General features: G+C 42.4%; 1 protein-coding gene across 1 annotated transcript in view; it reads left to right on the forward strand.

Annotated features, from left to right (window-relative positions):
• The first annotated feature begins 12,537 nt into the window (after positions 1-12,537).
• The window catches only part of c7a (complement component 7a), a 65,108-nt gene continuing 52,259 nt past the window's right edge, over positions 12,538-25,386 (forward strand). Inside the window, exons 1-3 of the mRNA XM_039758624.1 lie at positions 12,538-12,681; positions 19,070-19,131; positions 22,921-22,996. Coding sequence (XP_039614558.1) covers positions 12,673-12,681; positions 19,070-19,131; positions 22,921-22,996 — 147 coding nt within the window. The 5' untranslated portion in view covers positions 12,538-12,672. The remainder of the gene's footprint in view (positions 12,682-19,069; positions 19,132-22,920; positions 22,997-25,386) is intronic.

A 25,386-nucleotide genomic window follows, 5' to 3' on the forward strand; every position in this document is an offset into this window, starting at 1 on the left:
CTTGATTAAAACAAAATCAATTATGTATAAAAAACAAGAACATTTCTGGGTTCTTCTAAATGTTTATATACATAAGAGCCCAATAAAACTAAAAATAAATATTATAAGCAAATGCTCAAACTAATTCTTCTAGACTGACGGCACAAAACATGGATTTTAAAACAGCTGCAAAGGTTTAGCTGCTGGAACAGCAGTTGTTTACAATTTAGAACGACCCCAAGTTGAGAAATCTCTGGAACCAGTCCTCGAGCACATACATTTCAGTGTTTCTGTGGACATTTAACAGTAACCCTGCACTTCAAATTCTTTCTTGTCTACTCCCTACATGGATTTCATCAAGAGATAATCATTATGACAAGCAATCAATCTCTTTATTCAATCCCAGACAAACCCCAGGGGGGCCAAAAGGGAGAGGAAAAGACACCTGGCTGAAGAAGATGTTTTACAAAAAGAGTCTTTTTAACACACATGCTCTGTTAATAAAATAAAGGAACGTTGGAGCCAGTGTTTCACTGCTTTAGCAATTATAAATGATGTTTGATGCAAAAACTGAACTGCCTAGAAAAACACAATTGTAACAAACCCTTAATGATAAAGCAAGAAAAGGCTTTTAATGAGGGCTGTTCTACATATATACTTGTTTATAATTTCTCATTACACTTTTTGTTCATATACAGTATACAGAATATTATTAATAGTTTCACATGCGCCTTTTAATGTAACAAAATATATAACAAAACAATCATTATTACAAAATATATGATATTGTGATATAATTATTGATTGAGCTTCTGTTACATTTCATCCTGTGCTATCTATCTATCTATCTATCTATCTATCTATCTATCTATCTATCTATCTATCTATCTATCTATCTATCTATCTATCTATTCATCCATCCAATTTCTATCTATCCATCCATCCATTATCCAACCCGCTATATCCTAACTACAGGGTCACGGGGGTCTGCTGGAGCCAATCCCAGCCAACACAGGGCACAAGGCAGGAAATAAACTCCAGGCAGGGCGCACACACACACACACACACACACACCCCAAGCACACATTAGGGACTATTTAGGATCACCAGTGCACCTAACCTGCATGTCTTTGGACTGTGGGAGGAAACCCACGCAGACACATGGAGAACATGCAACATTCCATGCAGGGAGGACCCGGGAAGCAAACCCGGGTCTCCTAACTGCAAGGCAGCAGCCCTAAAAACTGCACCACCGTGCCACCCTCCATTCAATATCAAACTCGCTATATCCTAACTACTGGGTCACTGGGGTCTGCCGGAGCCAATCCCAGTCAACACAGGGCGCAAGGCAGGAAACAAACAACGGGCAGGGCGCCAGCCCACCGCAGTCTGTCTATCTATCTATTGTCAGGGATGCCAGGGGCCATGACCCGGCCGGGACGCCAGGAGGGACCGGAAAAGGGTCAGAGCCCTGCCTGGATCACGTGGGGTTCGCCTTCCGGGTTGCTTTGGGGGCCACGGGTCAAGGGTATGGAAGCCCTTCCCTGTAGGGGCCCGTGGTCACCGCCAGGAGCGCCCCAATGCCTTGGGACTTGTTTCCCAGCACTCCTGCCACACCAGGAAGTGCTGGGGGGAAGATTTATGACGGCGCCCGGACAGCAGCCGGGAGGACAGCCGGCACTTCCGCCACACTTGGGCGTGGCCAGAAGAGGATTGCCGGGAACACCTGGGGCTCATCCGGGTCCTCTATAAAAGGGGCCGTCTCCCTTCATTCGAGGCTGGAGTCGGGTGGAAGCAGGACGAAGCTCAGGAGGAGAGTGGAGGCGGCCCGAAGACAAGGCATTGTGGCCAGGACTGTTTGGGGTTTGTTTGTGCACTAAACTGGGTCTGTGTGACCATTGGACTGGGTCTTTGTGACCAATTAGTTGTAAAGATTGTAGTAAATAAACGTGTGGTGGTTTGAGAAACAACATGTCCGCCTGTCTGTGCCCGGGTGCCGTTCACATCTGGCGTAGCCGGCAGGATGCTCCGCCTGTTTCAAGGCGGAGACCTGATCAACAAAATATTGTTGTGGACGGCCCGGTGCAGCAGGGGACCCCACCCACGTACCGCGGGTGCTGCGTGCACACAGCCCCGCGGGGTAAAGGAACCCCACGGACCGCCAGGGGTCCGCAGGAGGGCCGTTATTCCCTGATGCGGGAGGGCGGCGTGCCTACAATGAGTGCAGCGGTCTCCAACGAAGCGCCGCTTGCTGGAGCGCCGGGGCGGCATGGCGTCAAGAAAGGCCACGGCGAGGAGGTGTCCTCGGTTTGACGAGTCCGGGAGGTGAGTTCCCTGCCTAGCGGCAGCGCCCATGGGGCCGGGCGTGTTTTCTTTGTTGCAGACAGGGGCTTCCCGGATCCACGTCAGTGGCAGGCGATGCCGGTCTGCGGGCTCCGGCAGCACAGCGGCAGCCGCGAGGGCTGCGGAGGAGGAGACGCTGCAGCTCAAAGGTGCCGGCAACAACAAGGCTGCCGGCAAGCACGCCGCCGCCGCAGAAGGGGAGCCAAGATGGCCGCGACCAGAAGTCCCTCCCCTGACAGGCACGCGATTGGGCGGTGTGTCTTGTGTACCCGCCGATGACTGCAGAGAGGCGGACCAACGAATGTCCATCACGGGCAGGGGAAGACCCGATTGGGCGGAGGAAAGGCCCACAGGAAGTGGCGGCGCCGGAGGCTGACAGACAGGTAGGCTCCGTGGTTAACTTCCTGTCTTTGCCGGCTGCTTTGGCGGAGCTGGGGTTGTCCTTCAGCCCACAGAGCAGCGTGTGTTACAGATGCTATGTGCCCTCCGGGCTGAGGTGCTGGAACTGGAGAGGAAGGCGCTCGCGGCGCTGAGAACGTTTCAATCAACAACGGACGGGCGCTGACGCTGGAATCTCCAGCCGGAGAGGTACAGCGAGACGGTGAGTACAGCCGACTCCGTACAGCATGCAGGAGGGTCTGTTGAAAAAGGCTGTGATGTTAACGATCAGTTCCGAGTAAGCAACCCTCCGACAGGAGTGCGGCGCCGCTGGCTGTATCGCGGCGAGGGGAGTCCGAGGGACGCTGAATGGACACGGGCTGCTAAGTGCCCCGGGTCCTAGCGCCCTCTGCCCGAGTTGGCTGCGGTCTTGCGCCGCACTATAGGGACGCAGACGGGACAGAGGCGCCTTTTATTCCATAAGGAGTCTCAAACCGTCATGGCGTCCCAGAGTGAACGGAGGAATAAAGGGCTGGGTGCCGATTCCTCCGATATGAAAGGGACGCAGACGGGAAAGGGGCTTGTGTTTGTTAATACAAAGTCGCGTACCGTCAAGGCGTCCCAGAGTGAAGGGAGGATTAAGCGGCTGGGTGCTGCCTCCTCCAACACGGTGAGACGCGTTGCTGGGTGCACGCGTACGGCTGGCCACCCTCTGGAGCGGCAGAGGGAATCCCTGAGGCCGGCGGAGAGAGCGCAGGCGGTGCCGGGCGGCTCCATCATCGAGAGGGACATGGAGGCCGCGGAGAGGATGCCGATCAGGCAAGTGCCGGGGTGTTTGGAGGGGAGAACGCTGCCCGTGCATGGCACGAGCTGGGTGCTTTGGCAGCGTTCTGCCCTGTATTCTCTTTGTAGGGACGGACCCCGGGCGAGCTGAAGGAACCTCTTCGTGGTGGAACAGCCCTCTGATGTCGGGCCGTCTGCGGAATGATCTCTCTGCTGGTGCGCAGGTGCGCTCACAGCTGGAGGAGCCTACGGGGGAACGAGTGGCTCGGAACAAAGGCGTGGAGGTCTCGGAGGGGGTGCCGATCGAGGAGGCCCCGGGGTGCCGGTAAAAGGGGGGAGCACAACCTGTGCGAGGCACAGGGATGCACCATGGGTTGGTGCTCAGATTGTGTCTCCGCCCTGTCCCTGCTAGGAGTGCGGGGCTGGACCCCGGCTATCCTCGAGTGGGACCCGTTTCGGGGCTCTGCTGCCCTCGCGGGACGGGTCGCTCTTACCCACGAGAGGTCTTCGCTGGCTGTGGGGCACTGTCAGGGATGCCAGGGGCCATGACCCGGCCGGGACGCCAGGAGGGACCGGAAAGGGTCAGAGCCCTGCCTGGATCACGTGGGGTTCGCCTTCCGGGTTGCTTTGGGGGCCACGGGTCAAGGGTATGGAAGCCCTTCCCTGTAGGGGCCCGTGGTCACCGCCAGGAGGCGCCCCAATGCCTTGGGGACTTGTTTCCCCAGCACTCCTGCCACACCAGGAAGTGCTGGGGGGAAGATTTATGACGGCGCCCGGACAGCAGCCGGGAGGACAGCCGGCACTTCCGCCACACTTGGGCGTGGCCAGAAGAGGATTGCCGGGAACACCTGGGGCTCATCCGGGTCCTCTATAAAAGGGGCCGTCTCCCTTCATTCGAGGCTGGAGTCGGGTGGAAGCAGGACGAAGCTCAGGAGGAGAGTGGAGGCGGCCCGAAGACAAGGCATTGTGGCCAGGACTGTTTGGGGTTTGTTTGTGCACTAAACTGGGTCTGTGTGACCATTGGACTGGGTCTTTGTGACCAATTAGTTGTAAAGATTGTAGTAAATAAACGTGTGGTGGTTTGAGAAACAACATGTCCGCCTGTCTGTGCCCGGGTGCCGTTCACACTATCTATCTATCTATCTATCTATTTGCAAATTGTTCATTTTGTATTGTGATTATTTCTTATAATCACTTTCATTCTTTAAATCATATTAAAGCAGGCAATCCTTCAAGAATAAATAACAAACTGTGACATTCTCTAATCCACTTAATCCATTATAATTTTATAATAATAAGGATAAATGTTTCGTGTGAACTTTTTCACTTGAGACATTTGCAACACAATAATGATGTAAAGTTTTGCTCTTATAGATGCAGCACTCAGGTAATGTTTAACTCAGTTTAATTCATTTTATATAGGACATCTCTAATTATATTCCCAGAATGCTGTACACATATAGAAATGTGTTTTTTCACTTAATTCCTGCTAGCTCTAATAACAGTTGCAGCTTACAGATTTTCTTCTTCTTCTTTTGGCTGCTCCTGTTAGGGCCCACCACAGCGGATCATCTTTTTCCATATCTTCCTGTCCTCTGCATCTTGCTGTGTTACACCCACCACCTTCATGTGCTATTGCAGATATACAGTAGTTTAAAAAAATAAACAACAAAAAATGTCAGATGGTCTGTCTGTCCATCCATTTTCTCTGAAAGCTTTGCTTAATTTAAGGTCACTGCCATCAGAGGGCTAATACTGGGAGCATGAATGGTGTGTTTTCATTAAAAGCAGTGATGTTTCTGTATAATGACCAGTGGACAAAGCCCCAGCAAATTTTGTTCATTATAATTGATAAACCTCCTTCAGTAATATAACATATTATTAAAATGTATATAACAACCCTCAGCTTTGTCTTCTTAAACAGTGTTTCCAATTTTCTATCATATGCTCAGTGTAATTCTTTTACTATTACTTCTTGTGATGCATGAAACTGTCTTAGTGCTAGGTGCTACAAATCTGTTTCCGGCTCGTGGAGCTGAACTAATTGGCCCTGCAGTGGTCTGTCTACCCTTGGATGTGTGTGAGTGTTTGTGTGTGTGTGCAGCCTGACATTTCCAGTTTAGAGATGGGGTTTGAGAGTCATTAACTGGATTAAAATTTTGAATTTGCACTTCCAGTCAAATTCTTCCCATTCAAAGCCATGTAGCACATGCCAGTGTAAATGTATAAAACGTCCAGTACCATTTGCTCCCTTAAAAATAGTAATTTGAAAAGCAAAATAAAAAAAAACAAAAGATCCTTTTCTGGAATGTGTCATTCATAAGGTAATATGCTGCATCTTGATATGTAGGCACTGCCAAACAGGACTGCACTAAATTTGACACTTGGTAGGTCTGAGGAAGCTGACTTCCACTTTATGCCCATCTGTCGGTCCACACAAAACAACCCAGCTCCTGATTGTTCAAATTTTGTTTAACTTTGGCACATTTATTCTTCAAGGAAACTTTTCAGGAAGTTCAATTTTCGTTGCAATATCTCAAGTACAGCACACTGCATATGTTTTTGATATTTCACAAACTCCTATTGAAAAACATTGGTGACTTTTCAAACTCTTCAGTATTAGAACTGAAAAAAAATCTGAGCAGCTTCAATTACAGAATAATTTATTGTTTCCTGTTTACCTTCAGAGAGATCACTTCAACTTATATATTTTCTAGATTTTTGTCTTTAATCTTTCCCATAGCCACTCCTGACAGTAAAACAGGGAAATGCCATCATAACTAGGTTCACTGCTACAGCTCATGTTTGCACAAACCTCTGTCACAGCACCTCACTTCTCCTGCTCCTTGAAATTGTAGCAGCTGAGTTATGTGATATTGTAATTTGTTTAGAAATGAATAAAAGACCAAGCGCAACCAAGGCACGGCTTGTGACACATTTTGCATACAGTGCATAAACGTGTGCTCAGGATTTCCAATACACTAAAAACAGCCTCATAGTTGGATTATCTGCAGATCACAATGATTTTATACATCTCTAAAATACAATCATTGTGTGCAACGACTTGCTGGGCCTTTGCGACCAACAATTTTACCTTGTGTAACCATTGATTTTTATTCTAGGTTTTAAAGGAGAAACCCACAATGGACAGAATGCCCCTTTACAGTATACAATAAGTATGTAGTGATGTTTAAATTGCATATCTTTTTAATCTTCAGTCAATCTGTACTTCCTCAAATAATCACCCTTTTTATTATTCATTCTTGATAGGACTTTCTATTTCTATTATGTAACTAGCTGTGTAAGTCTGTGCTATAAAATGTCCGGGATCCTAGAAGCCATTGAAATTGTCAGAAAAAAAACTGAACTACAGAGTTGGCGGTTTTGTTTTGCGTACGTGTTCGCCCCCTTTGTCTAAGCAAGTTTCTCTCTCCTTGGAGGTTTCATTTTGCCGATGTGCTCGCCTTGCTTGTGTATTAGCGGCTAAGTGAGTTTGTCTTTCTTCGGCACTTTCACTTTGGTGGTGGAGTTGCTTTCTTTCAGCTGCATGTTGTAGCCTCGTATGTCTTTCTTCTTCCACTTGTTAACTTGGGGCCGCCTTGCCAGTTCTTTGAGCTTCATGCTGTAGCTTCGCACTTCTGGGCCAGACAGATAGACACATACACTTCCACGCATAGACATTGATATATAACATATATCGGAAATGCTTGACTTAGAGGGGTTTCCTGAGTTCCATAACTTTGTATGTAGTTTGTCCTTGTTCCTTCACCCCCTCACCAAGTTGCTTGCAGCCTGGCATCACCCTGGAACATCAATAGTCATAAAACCGAGGATGAACTAGCGTAATGAGGACACACAAGACGATTGGTACAAATGTGCGTTGTGCAATATATTCCTCAAACAATCCAAAAAAATGGAATCCAAGGAAGTACTGTCCTTTTTCAATAAATAAATAATAAAAAAATAAAACAGTGACATTGTGCAGGTTAAAATCAATTACTAAATTAGCCAATAAAGAAAATTTGCTAAAATCAAGTATTTAAACACCATCAGGATTAACTATTTCTTTCTTCTCTGCTGTCCCAATCCCAGTGTGTCACTCTCTTGAACCTGTATCCTCTGCTCACCCTTCAGGTCTGCTCAGTGGATGAAGCGCAGTCACTTCTCTGGCTCTCATCCCAGCCACCGCAGTCAGTTACCGCTGAGATGCTTGAAGCTGGCCTTCATTGTCCTGCATCCTGCCTTTAGTCTGGCAGAACCCCAGGAGCACTCGGTCAGTCCTGCTTCTTCAATTGCTCAACAGGAGCAAAAGTACCTTGGAGCGCCATTCCTCTCACTCCCTCCCGGGGCCACCTGACTACCTCGCCTCCTTTCCAGCTCACATTCAATCCTGACATTCTCTGCCTCTTCTTTGATTTTACCTCTACTCCTTTTGATTTCAGTTTTGTTCTGTCGCCCTCAGACCCCTTTAATCTCCAGTGAGTGCAGGAGTGACAACAAACGCCCTGCAGAGCCCCAGTGAGAGACGGCTGTGTTATCCACTCTTGTGAATGTTAAGTGTAATTGGCACATTCCCTCATTAAAGTCTGCACAAGCACACAGCTTTCCTCTCACACACTTACAAGTACTTGGGGGTCCACATCAATGACAGGTTTAACTGGTCTCGTAACACAGAGGAACTATATAAGAAAGGGAAGAGCAGGCTTTTATTTCTTTAATGCGGGTAGTGACATCCTTCACCTCTTCTATAACTCTGCGATAGCCAGTGTGATTATACCGGGTTTGGTATACTGGGCTGGCCTGGTAACATCACTTCAAGAGTGGCATTCTGTATTAACAATCTAATTAAAAGGGTAGGCACAGTTATGGGACTCACTTTGGACCCCTATAGGTAGTAGAAAAAGAGAGAATTAAAACAAAACTGAGCACCACTATGAACAATGCTGTACATCCTCTATATGATGTACTAGCACTGAGGACTTTGAACCAACAAATTATTCAACAGAAGTGTGTCACGAAAAGCTATGGAGGCTTCTTTATACCAACAGCAATACGTCTGCAAAATGCCTCACTGAGACTATGACAGCCAAGTCAGAGGTTTTCTTTCTTTCTTTCATTCTTCCTTTTTAATTTCCTTCCTCTAAAGTCATTTTAGTGTGTCCTCGGATCATAGTGTGTGTGTGTGTGTGTATATATATATATATATATATATATATTTATCTACTATATCTATTTATATATTTATTTAATACAGTGGTTCTCAACCTGTGGGGCGGGCCTCCTTAGGGGGTTGTGAAGTAACAAAAAGGGGGGCGCGAAGATGTGAAAAAAGAAAACAAGAATCAAAAATATGAAAAAAAACATCTGTTGGAACCAAAACAAATTAACTTAAACTACATTCTGATACTAGAACAATAAATATAGAGTTAGATAAATGTCGATAAAAGTTAAGTAGGTATAATAAAATATGCATCTACATTTCAAAAAATGTTAGGGGGGACGCGATTAAAACTGTTATGAAAATTCGGGTCGCAAATACTTAAAGGTTGAGAAACGCTGATTTAATAAGCTTCTGTAAAAAGCAAAATTTCTCCCGGGGACAAATAAAGATCTATCGGCCTTCACTCATGAGGTTTGTGCTGCTTCACAGTTTTTATTAAAACAATTCTGTAGTGCCACAGACACCTAATGCACTGCACCACAGTCTTGTAGATGGATGATTGATTACATTATACGTTTTTCTGGACACTCAAAGTGTTTTACAGAGACAGTGTGGAGACACTTTAATCACCAGCACCATGTAGCATCAAACCTGGATGATGGGATGGTAGACATTTATGCACCAGTAAGCATTAGCTATGAGGTGGTGAAGGGGTGAGAGAGAAAACATTAACCAATACAGAACTGGGCATGACTAGTGGGCCAGAACGACTAGGCCATGGTAGGAAATTCAGCCAGGACACTGGGATACACCCTGCTCTTTTTGAAAGATGTCCAGGGATCTTTTATAACCACAGACAGTCAGGACCTCAATTACATGTCTCATCTGAAAGAAAGTGTCAATTTTTACAACACAGGATCTTCATCACTGCACCAGGGCAGTGGGATTCACACACAGACCACAGAGTAAGCACTCCTCATCCAGAAGTAACCCATGCTTTGACTAGATGGTCTCCCATCCAAGTACTGGCCAGACCCAGATATGCTTAGCTTCAGGTGGATGACCTGTTCTGAAGTGCTGGTAAGTAACTGCTAACTAGCATCATAATGCCACTGTAAAACATTAAAAAAAATACATGGGAACTCAGAAAAAATTTGAAAAAGAACAGAACTTTAAACTATTTTAGAAACTTACTGAGTAAAATATAAATAAAACTTCAATTGAAATCAGTTTTAACACCAATTCAGAAACTTCAAATCAATTGTCAGGACAGAATATTTGAACAATTAAGGATTATTTTCTCCAGTGATCCCACTTTATGATAATACCAGTTCACTGTACTTTCATTCCAGCCTTAAACACTGCTTGTGTAAGTTGTGGCAAAGGCCATTAACCAACACCACTTCACATACAAAGAGCAAGCAATTCATTCAAAAAACAAAATTATTTTCAACAAAAAAAGACAAAACAGAGAATATAATTACACAATGGATTCTCTACCAGAGATGCTACAACTCCTCGTATTTGTAGACTGGATGAGTCAATGTCTTCTCTCATCTTATGCTGGCCACAGCGTCTCCCGCCCCAGAATTCACTCTTACCTCTCCATTCTTATAATGGAGTCATCTGTTTCTCTCTTTATCGCTTTTCCTGTTTGTATGTCAAAATAATAAGAGTGATGATAACTAAACAGATATTGTGTAAAAATATTTGCCCTTCCCTTTTTTCATTCTCTTTTTCCTCACTGCCACACAGGAAAAAGATACGACTAGGGTCTAGAAAAGACTTATGGAGCTCTGCGATTCAGGACCTCCGCTGAACAGCCAATTGGATTGCATGTTTACACTGCATGGTTTCCACAGGCCACACCTACTAGACATTTGTCATTGTTTGTGAGTCAGATAAGCCTCTGGCAACCCTAATTTTAAAAAAACAGTATAAGGATGTTTTATGAGAACAAAGAGAAAGGTAAGACTTCAAAATAAGTGTGTTGAGAAAAACACAAATGGCTGGGCTTATCGCCTGACATCCTTGAGATATAATGCAGAGAATGCTAAACATCCAGGTGGGCAATGTCGGTCCTGGACTAGCACACAGGCTGAAGGCTTAATAAGAAATCAATTATTGCTGATGAAGCACTTATTGCTCAAGTTACATTTTTCTGCTTGATTTTAGTGGTCTTGCTTGTTAAGGTTCCTCTTAATTGCTTATCTAAGTCTTAAACAGCTGCATTCACTGTTTTTAATGGCTCCTAATTAGCAATAAGATGTAAATGACAAAGGAGCCAGCAGTCAGCAGTCCTCTGTCCATTTACACATGTGTGGATTCATCATGCACTATTTAGTTTAATAAAACACTCGAAAGAAAAATGTGAAAAACTGCAAATTATCCATTTTAGGCTTCAAATCATTTGGACGATTTCCTTGGAACGAAACTAAATCTGTGATATAAAAATACTAGCCATCCCACACGGCTTTGCCCGCATAAAAGTGAAACAGGACAGCGAGGAGGGCCCAGCCCAGCTCTCTACTCCTGACGTCATGCTTCTCCCTCCCCTCAGCCCTCAGCCCGCAGCCTCTGTCTCAGATTAGCGCGAATATATCGCTCTTGCAAGCGAACTATGATTCTTAGCGCAATGAGAGAACTCGCAAAATCAACCGGAATATTCAAGCAAATTATAGAGAAAAAAGATCTAAATCTGTTAAGTAGTTCTCTTGTTCGCAAACTAAGTGGAGTTAAGGTTACGCCCCGAGGCAGACAAATGAGCGATGAGGGCCCTGCCCCCAACCCCGCAGCCCGATGAGTCTCTCTCGGATTCACGCTAATAAATTGGTACCGCAAGCAAACTATGATACTTAGCGTGATGAGAAAGCCGCAAAATCAATGTTCAAGCAAATTATAGAAAAAAACCCGATGTAAATCTGTTACATACTTCACTCGTGAAAAGCGGACAGATTACAAACAGGTTTAAAAAACAATAAGAAACTTCACGCTTGGACTACGAAATTTTTAAAACAGTTTCTTAACAAGCACCTATGGGCAAAGGGTAACCTACATTCCAAATTTCAAGTCCCAAGTCCTCATGGTTCGGAAGATTTCATGATGAGTGAGTCAGTGGTATTTGGCTTTTATATATATAGATTACATTGCAGATTAACAAGCCATAAAAGTAAAGAAGGTCTCAGACTGGCAAGGATTGGTTTCTAATTAAACAATTGGGTTGGAACAAAAACCTGCAGCCACTACATCCCTCCAGGACCGACATTGTCCACCCCTGCTATACATCATAGAATGTGCACAGCTTGATTAACTCCACCATGGAGAGGAGCCCTGGAGGTGTGCAGCTAGAAATTCTAAAAAGGCCTCGATCAGCTTCCTTCTCCTTCACCTAACTTTATTTAAATGTCCATCTGGGTTCCAGCTAGACCTGATGTTTGTCATACTTCGGAACTTATTATGTTATTATCCAGTTTTGAATTGGATTCCGTATTTTTTTTTGGCACCATGATCCTGTAAGTAATTCCTAAGACTTTATAGGGTAAGTGTAAGAGGGAATATTTATTACTGGAAGAATGAATTTATTACAAGCTAACAATACTAGTTTGTTAAGAAAGAATTTGATATTAACTGCATTTCATATGTTCGAAGAGCCCCTTAACCTCATCGTATACTTAAGAGTGTGGATGCTGGTTAAAAATGTATTGAAATTCCACTGAAACAGAAACATTTAATATACTTTTTTAAAAAGTAATGCCTTCAAATAGCATCTTAGTGGAATAAAAATGATTTGTGTCTGTGTGTGTGTGTGTGTGTGGAGAAGTGTGGATGGTTTAGAGCAGGGAGGAGTGGAGCAGACTCTTTCACTTCAAGCCTTCTTTGCCTTCTTGGATAATTAACATCTTGTGTCAGGAAATTCCATCCTGTTGGAATTCCTGCATTTGCCTTTAAATGTAATATAAGTTTCGCAATTTCCAAGTGTTCCCTGCACACATCCCAGAGGCTCTCAGAGCTCTCAGAGCTCAGTATCCATGATGAAGGTAGGACAATTTACTGTTCACTCCTTTCTGTATTAGGGATTGTAGAATGTGAAGTATGTGAAACTGACAAGGGGCCGCAGCGCTCAGCAGCACTAATAGATCATAATGCGTCTACAAGAAAGGCTAAGGAGCTGAAAAGTAAAGTGAAGATTTAAATTGAATTGTTGAATAATTTGTTGGAAATCAAAACTTTATAAGTTCTTTTAATTTGTTTTAAATATGCTCAAGATCTGCGCTAGCTTTTCGTATTCACAACATTCTTCTTTTGAATGACAGCATTACCCTTACATTGAAATGTCTTTTTTTTAAAGTTTTTGAAATTTTCCAATATCTGTGACCATTGAATATATATAAAAATACTGTTTTGACAATTAAAGGTGATATGTAGTTCAAACATTTCCCATTCTTGATAATCCGCTCTTAGGTGCAGTATATGTAAAAATAAAAAGAGCAAATATTGTTCACAGAAAACCTCACAAAACTGTTCTGATGCATGTAATTATCAGTATTTTTAATTTATTTTTTATTTGTTTTGCTTGACAACGAGAAGGACTTATTCAGTATTTTTATGCTATGTAAACACTGAAAGATAACTGTTTAAAGTAAAATTCAAATAAAAATATTAGAAAAGAGGTTGTATTAAAATGACAGATTTTAATGGCTTAGAATTGTTTTTTCAAACATTTTAAAAGACTTTTTACTTGTTATTGCTAATTTGCTGAAATTAGGTATGTAGATAGACAGATTTAAAGAGCATTCTGAAATCCACTTAAACCAATTCAGGGTCACAGAAAGGCTAATAGGACAGAAAGCAGGAATTTATCCTGGACTGAGCGCCTATTCATGCCAGTCCTATTCAACCACAAATCTATATTTCATGCATAGAATCAGTTATCCTAAACCTAACAATAACCTAAACACCACAAAGAAGGATTTGAATGCGGGACTTTGGAATGTTCCACTTCAATATATTCTTAAAGACTATAGGATTGCACCTTTAAACATATTTACAGCTAATATGATGAAAAGAGTAAACCAAGAATTGTCAGTGCTTTGAGTTCAGTTGTTTATTGAGAGCAAGGCAAGGTAATTGGAAAAAATTGCAAACGTTGATGATTCAGTTTGGCAGTGCTGCTGCTTTTATTATATTCCTGTGTAGAAAACGAAGACACCATAAAGGTGCATCACAGGCCTTTTAAGTCCTAGGAAACTGAGAAGCCTATCGGAGCTGGAATTTTTCAGGAAGGCAGAAGTGAATATAACATTCAGAAAAGTACATCACATAAAAGTCATCACAAGTCTAAATGTCTGCTAAATATGTATCATATTGGGCCACCAGTAATATTTTTGCTGTAAAGTATAGGTTTGAAATTGCTTCAAGTACAGATTAGAAACACATTTGTCAAATTTACACAACTTCAGGACTATATTAGCATGTCTTCTGAGTCTCTTGGCTTCAAAATTCAACAGAAAAAGGTACAAAAATTTACCAAGTCCTTTTTATAACCTGCACTCCATTTTCAACTGGCTATGAATAGATAAAGCACTACTTTTCAATTTAAACACTTTATAAACCTGAACTGAGACGTTTATCTTGTTAATCTTTTCTCCCGCCAGCTTGCATGGAATCATTTAAGCTAAAACGTTACCTAATCAGATAGAGCAGTGGGCCAGCATTTGTGTGACCAAAATGTGTACCTGAAGGATGCTTGTCAAAAACATAGAACTTCACACCAGTACTTTTTTACAGAAAAAAATTAAAAAGATTTTTTGCAGTCATTTTATTTTTATTATTTGCACTAGCCAACCCGCGGAGTACCATACGCCGCATCCTGGAGGGTGCATGGGAGTTTGCCCAACCGGTATACATAAGCTTTGTGGACTTGGAAAAGGCGTTCGACCGTGTCCCTCAGGGAATCCTGTGGGGGGTGCTCCGGGAGTATCGGGTACCGGACCCCCTGATAAGAGCTGTTCGGTCCCTGTACAACCGGTGTCAGAGCTTGGTCCACATTGCCGGCAGTAGGTCGATCCCGTTTCCAGTGAGAGTTGGACTCCGCCAGGGCTGCCCATTGTCAACAATTCTGTTCATAACTTTTATGGACAGAATTTCTAGGCGCAGCCATGGTGTTGAAGGGGTCCGGTTTGGTGGACTCAGGATTGGGTCACTGCTTTTTGCAGATGATGTTGTCCTGTTTGCTTCATCAGGCCGTGATCTTCAGCTCTCTCTGGAGTGGTTTGCAGTTGAGTGTGAAGCGGCTGGGATGAGAATGAGCACCTCCAAAAACCGAGACCATGGTCCTCAGCCGGAAAAGGGTGGAGTGCCCTCTCAGGGTTGGGGGCGAGATCCTGCCCCAAGTGGAGGAGTTTAAGTATCTCAGGGTCTTGTTCACGAGTGAGGGAAGAATGGATCGTGAGATTGACAGGCGGATCGGTGTGGCATCCGCAGTGATGCAGGCTCTGCATCGGTCTGTCGTGGTGTAAAAGGAGCTGAGCCATAAGGCAAATCTCTAAATTTACAGGTCAATCTATGTTCCTACCCTCACCTATTGTCATGAGCTGTGGGAATTGACCAAAAGTATGAGATCGCGAATACAAGAGGCTGAAATGAGTTTCCTCCGCAGGGTGTCTGGGCTTTCCCTTAAAGACAGGGTGAGAAGCTCAGTCATCTGGTAGGAATTCAGAATAGAGCCACTGCTCCTCCGCATCGAGAGGAGTCAGATGAGGTGGCTCGGGCATCTGATCATGTTACATGTTACGTGTTACATGTTCTGGGCACGTCTAACCAGGAGGAGGCCCCAGGGAAAACCCAGGACATGCTGGAGGGACTATGTCTCTCGGCTGGCCTGGGAACGCCTCAGGATTCCCCCGGAAGAACTAGTAGAAGTGGCTGGGGAGAGGGAAGTCTGGGCATCTCTGCTCAAGCTGCTGCCCCCGCGACCCGATCTCAGAAACGCGGATGAGGATGGATGGATGGATGGATGGATGGATGAATGGATATTTTCACTTTTTTGGCTCTAGTTTTATGTAATTTTGTGCTAGTATTGTAACAAACAGTTAGTGCAGACTACAGCTGAAGATCTGAAGTGGACGCAAGAAGTTGGTGAGTTGTTTATTAACAGATTTTTGTGATTTTGAGTTTATAAAATTAGTGTAGGTCAGGAGGCTTTTTGCATATCGACTTATTTTACAATATAAACTTTGACGTATACTTAGTAAAGTAAAATTAGATTTTTGGAAGATTTGTTTTCCAACTTGAATTACTGATCAATGAATTCACTGAGAGTTTTTGTGATTTCAGTTCAAACGAACAGGACTTTCGCTGTTTACATCACCATACTCTTACTATGTTTAGAATGCACCTGAAAATATCCAAATGAAATTGATTGAACTGCAGTCAGATTCTATTCTGAAGGCAAAATACAATGAAGTTGGTATGCCAGGCTTGTATTCTTACCTGCCACCCTCATATGTGCAGATGCGTAAGTTGACATCGAGATTACTGTCTATATTCGGAAGTGCCTACCTTTGTGAGAAATTGTTTTCATTAATGAAAGCTACCAAAACCCCACATCGCTCAAGACTTACTGCCGAGCACCTTTCATCCCTCATAAAAGTTGCAGCTGCACAAGATTTCAAGCCTGATATTGACGAACTGGTTACTAACAAGTGTCGGGACAAAAGAAATAGATCTCACACTGTAAGACTCCTATATAAGCTCCTAGCTAAGAGGCTAAGACTCTAATTGTATGCTGTTGTACGGAGATTGTATGGAAATAAATTGCTTTTCTTTAAGCTTTAAACTTTAAGTGTTACATTTTGTAAAGTTTTCAGTATTGGAAAGAATGCTACAGTAACTTTGTATAATAGTATAATAGTATTTGTTACAGTGTGGCCCGCTGACTCATGTATGGCAATCAAAGCGGCCCACCAACGGTAGTGAGTTTGACATGCCTGGTCTAAAGTCCCCATAAGGGTTATAGCACAGTACCATGCGGTATAATGATTGTAATAACAACAGCTGCACAGAAAAACACAAATGTAAACAGTTCAACATAACAAAATCATACTAACATAAAGTAAAGAATTTGAGATATGCTCAGTTGATAATGGCAGACCAGAAAAAGAAACTCCAGGTAACAACGTTCCTAGAGAAAATAAACAAGTCACAGCTTTGGTGACAAAGGCTAACAGGCCATCATTCTATTCCTGGGCATTTCATAATTCCATTATCAATATTACACTTCTGTAACACCACTAGTTTTTGGGTCCTTCCCCTAATGAAACCACAAACCAAGCCATTATTATCATCACTTTTGTCCTGTTTTTTCCATTGAGGGTCAAGGTGCCCACATGCTCAGTTGGGGCATCTTATCCTCACTCTCTTTTTCCTGCTACTTTCTCTTTAGTTTCCAGATGGTTCCAGGATAGTTGAGAAATTGAATCCCTCCAAAATGTTTTGGGACTTTCCCTTATTCTTCTCCTGGTGTGTTGTGCCTGGTACGCCTCCCATAGGGGTATCTTAACTACAAGCCTAAATCACCTCAACTGACTTCTCTCATTATAGAAGAGCAGTGCTACTCTATAATTAAGTTCCTCACTCAGTCACAGAGAGCAGCCCTCATTTCAGGCATTTAAGATCGCAGACTCGCAGATTCTTCCAGTCATAACTATTATAGGAAGCAGCAGAACTTTTTTTGTAGCATTTGAAAGTGTGCTTTCACAAAGATACCTTATTTCTTTTCTATGCTTAAAAATCTTGGCTATTAAAAATGTACGCTGTCTGTTAATGCTTCTGTATTTGCTTAAGAATTGCTTGAATATTATGATAATTGGTTTAAGTAGAAAGTGTAAAAAGCTCTGTAGGACTGTACGTCTAGAGTTTTAGTGGTTGATTGGTTTCTCATGTTATTGCTGATAAATAATAAGTACCCTTTTTAAAACGTATAATGCAGAATTGCTACCTTAATGCACATATGGTTACACAAGCAGTTTCTAAGTTATCCAAGCACTCCATGTGACCTCATTTTATTTTTATAAGCTCATGGATAATGGAAAGACTGCCTTAGAAATCGACCATATCTAACTATATCTATATACGATCACTCAAATGAGCTGATCAGAGAAAAAGAGGAGGCCACAAGACAAGTGGCACCTGGCAGATGTGTTGTTGATCTTCAGCTGCTTAAAGAACTACTGGATGATCCGGGTTGGGTGATGACTTGCATCACTCCATTTACTTTCATTTATCTCATTAGTTATTTGAATAATATTCTGTTAGAAGAAAAGAGGCGGTAGAGAGTGATGTGTTGGAGTTCCTGGTGAGATCCTGACTTAAAACCATCAATGCTAATCCCCACCACAAAAAAAACAACAAACAAGATGGATGCAAAACATTCACTGATCACTAACAATCATCTTTGAGATGCTTCTATTGGCAGTCCGGCTCCAACAGTCATGGTGCTTGGACTGAATACGGACTTCCAGTTGCATTGTTTCTTTTATGGCCGGGTAACTTGAAGGGTCGGAACTACCAGGGCAAGCTGGAAGAGACATCACTTACTTTGGTGAGCAACTCCTCCACTCTGGGGCAGGGTAGAGGAGAGAGGTTAGTAGCTGTATATCCCCCTCATCTATCCTTGAGCTTAGGACTCCATACACTCCTGACATGTGACATTTTGAAGGTTAAAATTTTTAAGCCTGTCTGCACCATTGGGAACTGGGAACTGGGAAACAAGTTCCTTCCTCAGCTGGGTCAGTCAGGGATGAGGAGGTACACCTCCAATAGATAGGCTACAGTGACAGTCATACCTGGAAGAAGTCTGTAGGAACAGCTTATGGACGTTAGTGGATCATAGACCTGGAGCAAGTGCATTGTAAATGTGAAACGTATATGCCCAAAGGCTGGTAATTGCAATAACAGGTAAACCTACATATTATACGGTGTACACATTAAAAAGAAACTAAGGATTTGAAAAGGGATTTCTGTGTTCAGGAGACGAGTCCACAGATGCCTTTCCACAGTTAAATAACCCATACAGCAAAGTTTAACACTGACTGTTTTCCTGTGCTGAGCTTGTGACCATAGGTAAGGATGTGGTTAGATTGGTCAGACATTTCATCCAAGGACTTTGCTTCCTCATCACCACCATGGTCCATGTCCCCAAACTGCTGCCACTGCACTGATTTTTTTCAGTCAATGTCACTATCAGGTCTAACTTAATTCCAGAATCTGAACTACAAATCAGAAATCATGTAATATGCAGTTTGTTAATGTGTTTTGACCCTTTTGTCACAAGCAGATGACATCTTGGAAGCACTGTAAGACTAAGGCAGTGTATTTGAGGCTTAGTCTGTACTTCTAACAATGCAGAATTTTTTTTTTTTTCAGGTGGTAACAACATTACTTCTGTGTGCCCTCATTGAACTTGTTCACTTTATTGCACAAGTAAAGTAAGTACTATTCATAAATGCACATTTTGAAGTGGACAATTTACCTTTTCATTTAGCCAATTTGCAATACTGTATCAGTTCCACTTTAGTAAATGTCATCTTGGCCAGTCACTCCTATGTGAGACTGAGAACATGAGGGAGGACTGATCTGAGCACAACTCTGTTACCGTTTGATACAAACAGAATATACAGCAGAGGGGTTATACAGACATTTAAAAAGTGTTACAATTCACTGAATTAAATGGTCATCAAGATATTACAGTAGATTATCATCTAGTATCATAAAACAGCTAGAATTTATTCCAGTATTGACCAAAAAAGCAGTCACATGAATGTGGTGGATAACGCTATTATGTTTCTCTTTATCAATAGCAAAACAAATAATCAAAGATTCTCTCCCATCTTTTTTATTCTATTTATTTTTAGTCATTTATCCATCCATCCATTATCCAACCCGCTATATCCTAACTACAGGGCAGGGTCTGCTGGAGCCAATCCCAGCCAACACAGGGTGGTAACAAACCCTGGGCAGAGCGCCAGCCCACCGCAGTAGTCATTTATTAATGTATCTATTTACTTATTTTTACTAGTTTAAAGTTTTACTGTGCCAGCGTAGGTCTCTTTCTTATGGGTGTGGGTTGATTTGTTTCTAACCTAGTTTTGTTAAACTTGACTTGCTTAGTATGGAATGTTATTTGATTTTAATAAAATCAATAAAATGCTAAATAAAAAATCAAAGTTGTGAATAATATTTTTACAGTGTTGTTTCGCCCACAAATGTTTAAAACACTTCACACTTTTATGTAAAAAGACAAGAGACAGTTTAAGAGACAGTCAAGCAGTTTTTTGATCACCCGCCCTGTTCATTTCATCTTCTCCCAAGCTGCAATCTGAGCAGACTAAGCCTATCGGAGCTGGAATTTTTCAGGAAGGCAGAAGTGAATATAACATTCAGAAAAGTACATCACATAAAAGTCATCACAAGTCTAAATGTCTGCTAAATATGGATCATATTGGGCCACCAGTAATATTTTTGCTGTAAAGTATAGGTTTGAAATTGCTTCAAGTACAGATTAGAAACACATTTGTCAAATTTACACAACTTCAGGACTATATTAGCATGTCTTCTGAGTCTCTTGGCTTCAAAATTCAACAGAAAAAGGTACAAAAATTTACCAAGTCCTTTTTATAACCTGCACTCCATTTTCAACTGGCTATGAATAGATAAAGCACTAATTTTCAATTTAAACACTTTATAAACCTGAACTGAGACGTTTATCTTGTTAATCTTTTCTCCCGCCAGCTTGCATGGAATCATTTAAGCTAAAACGTTACCTAATCAGATAGAGCAGTGGGCCAGCATTTGTGTGACCAAAATGTGTACCTGAAGGATGCTTGTCAAAAACATAGAACTTCACACCAGTACTTTTTTACAGAAAAAAATTTAAAAGATTTTTTGCAGTCATTTTATTTTTATTATTTGCACTAGCCAACCCGCGGAGTACCATACGCCGCATAATCAGGCCGGTTTTTTAATGATTTTTAAGATCAGGGAGAAAGTTAACATTTGAAAAATTGGTAATGTAATAAATCAGCAAGAAAAGCAACATTGTAACAATGCATGGAACGAACCACCACACAATCGTCCATGCGGCGCTCAGGCGCGGAGGGTGGAACGGGAGGAGAGGAGAAGGACATATGCTAGTCTGCTGATTTCTCGTTCAGTATGCACTACCTGCTAATTTGCCCACCTCCAACTCGTTGTCGTCTTTACACAGTCCAGATGCAGCTGTGACTCACGTAGACTTTTCATTGTTCTGTGTGGTTTTCGCTGCTTTTCTATATATAATCCACCAAGACACCCGACCACGGTAGTCGTGAGGTGGGAGGGGGGTGTGCACAAAGGGTAGGGACGCAACCAGTGGGAGCGTATGAGTCGCACTTAGTGGGAATTCCACGGTTTGCAGCCCAAATGGGGTACAACGGCTTACCCACGCCTCTCCGCGCCGGGTAGACACACGGTCAATCTCATGCATAATTATTTATTGAATGCTAAACACTTCTGGAAAGACACGGTTGTCTAAAACGGGTTGGTGTGAGAATACAACAGTAAGTGAATGAAAAGATGGAACTCTGGAGAGAGCAAAATACAACACAATAGTGAACCCGCGGCATAACAAACGCCGCGTGGCTCAGACGTGCATGTGGATTCTTAGCACAGACGAAAGGGACTAACTGGGTGGTTGGTGAGTTTTTGTGTCCGGGCAAATGGGCAGGCAGTGTGAATGCCTAGAGAGCGAGGAATGATGCCGGCCGGTGAAAAAGGAGTGTTGGTGGGCAGGGAAACGTCTTCCATGTTCCTGCAGGAGCATCTAAGAAGATGCATGTTTGTTGCGGATTGCGAATAGCTGTATGTAGCATGTAAAACAGTTTGCTATGGTGCACGTGGTCGCAAGTCGAACCGAAAACTCGGTTTTTAAAGACTGCTCACTTCATTGTGCTTTAACCTCAGTTGTAAAGGATCTCATGAGATACCCCTCGCAAACTGTTTCACACACTGCATATGGCGATTCACCTCCGCGAGAAACATGCCTCTATGAACAGCCACCGTAGCTCGGAGGTGCATGACATGCACATGACATTAACCTGACCTGCACTGCATGTGGCCTCTACGACAGACGAATATAAATGACACCATTTTTTCTGTGTCGTTGTGTCCGAGTTGGTGGGTGTGGCCCTGTGAGTTGTCGTCGTGTCCAATGGTCTTGGAGTTGGTGGGCGTGGCTCCTTCCTGCGTGCGCCATAGATGTCTCACTTGTCGGTGGCTTAGTGAATCCACGCCCCTTCCGGCGTGCTTTCCATGGTTGTCTTGCCTTAGTGAATTATATATATAGATGTTTCCTACTTTAACAAGAACCTGTTAAAAATGAAGATCAGTGTACCCTCTTGAACACTGTACTTTTTCAAAGTAACTGTTTATAATTATACTGATTTTTACTCTTTATTTTTTTATTCTTTTTGCTCCATGTCATTTTCTAGTTTCTAACTCTTTCTGGTGCTTTTTGAGACCCCCTAATCTGTTTCTTCTGTAAGTTTTATTAAATTCAGCCATTTTAGAGGTCCAAAAAATATTTGCCATTTTCCCACAACACCATATTTTTTCCCTGGGCATCAATGTTTTCTGCAGGTTTTGTGTCTGTTGCTAGAGCATTGCTATGGGTGACACCCCATGTTGTGCTTTGTGTGACGTTTGGGGTCAAAGTTATAAAGCGTGTCTGATGAGACTTCTGGAGTGTCCAGGTTTGTGGATGATTCCTAAAACAAAATTAGTATTAGGATAAATCAAAAAGTAATGTGAAAATATGCAGTAATCACAATGGATAGGCACTGATGCAATACAACACGTTCACAATGACTTATGGATAGTTTGAACTCACACAGTACAGCGCTCTGCAGTTAATCTAGTTCAATCCAAGGTCAAATGAAAATAAACTCTCTGCTGCAGGATTGCACCATTTCAGAAACATCAAGCCGTAGTGAGATTAATTTGGGCAGAGGCAGCGAAGGACGGACTTTCATCTTGTGATAGTGGATCTGTCCAGAGTGTACCCTTCAATTAAAATTTAAAACATTGGAATTATAGGGGAGCTACACTAGAAGAAGCTGACTTTGTCTTTTATTTTTAGATTTTGTTTTAAATGGTTAACAAGACTAATACACTAGCATCTGATTTGGAACAATAGAAAATGACAAGGTTATAAATGTGTATTGCTATTTCTGTTTGTTAAGATCTTCCAGTCCTGTAAACTGCCAGTGGGGCCCTTATGGCGAATGGTCTGAATGTGACGGCTGCTCAAAGACTCAGGTATGTAAGGCTACACACCTTCAGCTCAATTCAGCTTAGTTGATCAACATATTTACCAGCCATGCTACCTGTCGAGGACACGTAATAGAATACATTTTTAAAAAATGTAATATCTCTAAGATCAAAGTGATGTTAGAGAAGGTGTGAAAATATGGTGCTGCTGGACTGATAGAGCTGAGGAAAGCAAATTGAAGGATTCTGAGGCAGACAGAGTGACCACATCGTTCCTGACTTCCGTAAACTGTAGTCTCCAATTATGTTCAATTCTTTTTTATACTTACAAATCTCTTTAAGTCCAATATTTCCCCAAAAGCAGTTATAATTCACATTCAAAATGTGTCTCTCCATTGTCTATAAAGCAGCATAACTCATCTCCATTTATATAACTGAAAAATATTTGACTCCTGTTTTCCTCGAGCCAGAAGAGATACATCAGCATTTAGACATCAGGGGCCTCATGTATAACGCCGTGCGTAGAACTCCCACTATAAAATCCAGATGCAGAAATCTGTGCGTACTCCAACTTCCACGTTCTTCCGCTACATAAATCCCGATCAGCGTGAAAACTAACGCACGTGCACGTGCATTATGTAACGCCCCAAATCCTCCCAGAATTACGCCTATTTGAATATGCAAATCAATATAAATCGCCCTTAAGCGCAGCCTTCTGTGAAAAGACAATGGGAAAAGCGCGGGGAAAATACAAGAATTTCAGCGAATACCAAGTGCAGGCAAAGGAAAAACATACTATTTGTTCAAATAAACCGTGGTATAATCAACAAAAGGAAGTTGATCGAGTGACATAGCGTGTTGGAGAAACTTGAAAGCTCACATTCACAAAGTCGCACAGTGCCGGAAATAAAAAAGAAGTCACATATCAAAGTCGCCGTGAAAAGCTGAGTTGTAGCCCACTGTCTGAGTGACATATGAAAGCTTATTAGGGTACAGAGAAAAAAAGGCACACAGTGGGGAAAAAGCACGAAATGTCAACTTCAATCTCGACATTTCCACTTTAATCACGTAGTTTATTTTGTCATTAAAGTAGAACATCATAAACTTCATCTTAAAATCGTTTAATTAACCAGTTTCTCAAATCACATCGTAATTAAAGTAGCACGTTAAATGCTTTGTTTTGTATTTGATCTTCTACTCGTATGTGCTCTATGTGTGTGAATCACTACTTGCTTTTTAAACCGGCTCTCTTCCTCCAACTGGACACAGAATCAATTACATTCGTAATATTACAGTTCTCTGAATAACTAAAATACTGCGATGTATACATGATATCATTTTCATGATGATAGGAGTTAAAGCACGTTATTAAACATGTGTTTCACTTCGATGAAATAATTTATTGCAGCAGTACAATCAGGGGCGGCTCTAGGCTTGTGGTGGCACTGGGCAGAGGAAGAATCGGTGGCTCCTTCGCCCGCCCGTCAGTAAGGTAGCTTATGCACGGTGGATGGCTGCATAGCCGCCTCATGCTCATGAAATAAGCATTTAACTTTTGCCGAAATTTGTCGCTGTGTTTTTAGCTGTGTTGTTATTTTCTCTTTCTGTTTTATATTCAATATATATTGGCGCCGTCACTGCAGTCAGTGCTTTTCTTTCCCCAAGTAACCGATCGCCATACAATCAGCTCTGTAATAGACGTTAAGCCATTTGTAAGCTTAGCGCCGATTCTTCAAAACGTTTAAAGAACATTGAAATGTCTTCGTAGTACATGTTTAATTAATCTATCCTTAACGACACTCCCAGTGAAGAATATAGATTATTTAAATGAAGTTAAAGTTTTATCTGTATAATTTAATAAACATATTTTGCTGAATTTCACCTTATAAATGATATAGTTTCTGTTTCTGAACCGCGAGGTCCGTACAGGAAAGGCTTTAAAACATTTTGCAGTGGCTGAGACAGCGTGTCCTTGAAGCTGTATACCGATAATTCCCTTTCCGATCAGCTGCTGCTGTGATTCACACTCAGATACAGTGATATAAATACTCTGAGTGGTGCAGTGAGAGAAATATTGAAAAAGATGATCCGCTGTGGCAACTCCTAACAAGAGGAGCTGAAAGAAGAAGAAGAAGAAGAAGAAGGTGCAGTGAGAGTAACAACGCTAAAGCAGTTATGGTATTTGGAATACTATGGCTGTTCCCTCTACCATTATATTGTTACAAGTTAATTACAATCAGATGCATTACCCTAATAAACAATATGCGGTTAGTTTTGGTGTATTTATAAAGCCGCGTCAGGAAAATAAGGTGTAACCACACAGGAACAGTAGCACTGCTTTGACGCTGGGTGCCGCCAGTCTGCAAAACCGAGCGGAGAACTTGCGTACGACAAGGTATGAGGTACCATGGAAAAGTGCGTGGCTTTACGCCAAGTGT

The sequence above is a fragment of the Polypterus senegalus genome, chromosome 7, assembly GCF_016835505.1.
Source record: "Polypterus senegalus isolate Bchr_013 chromosome 7, ASM1683550v1, whole genome shotgun sequence".
NCBI lineage: Eukaryota > Metazoa > Chordata > Cladistia > Polypteriformes > Polypteridae > Polypterus > Polypterus senegalus.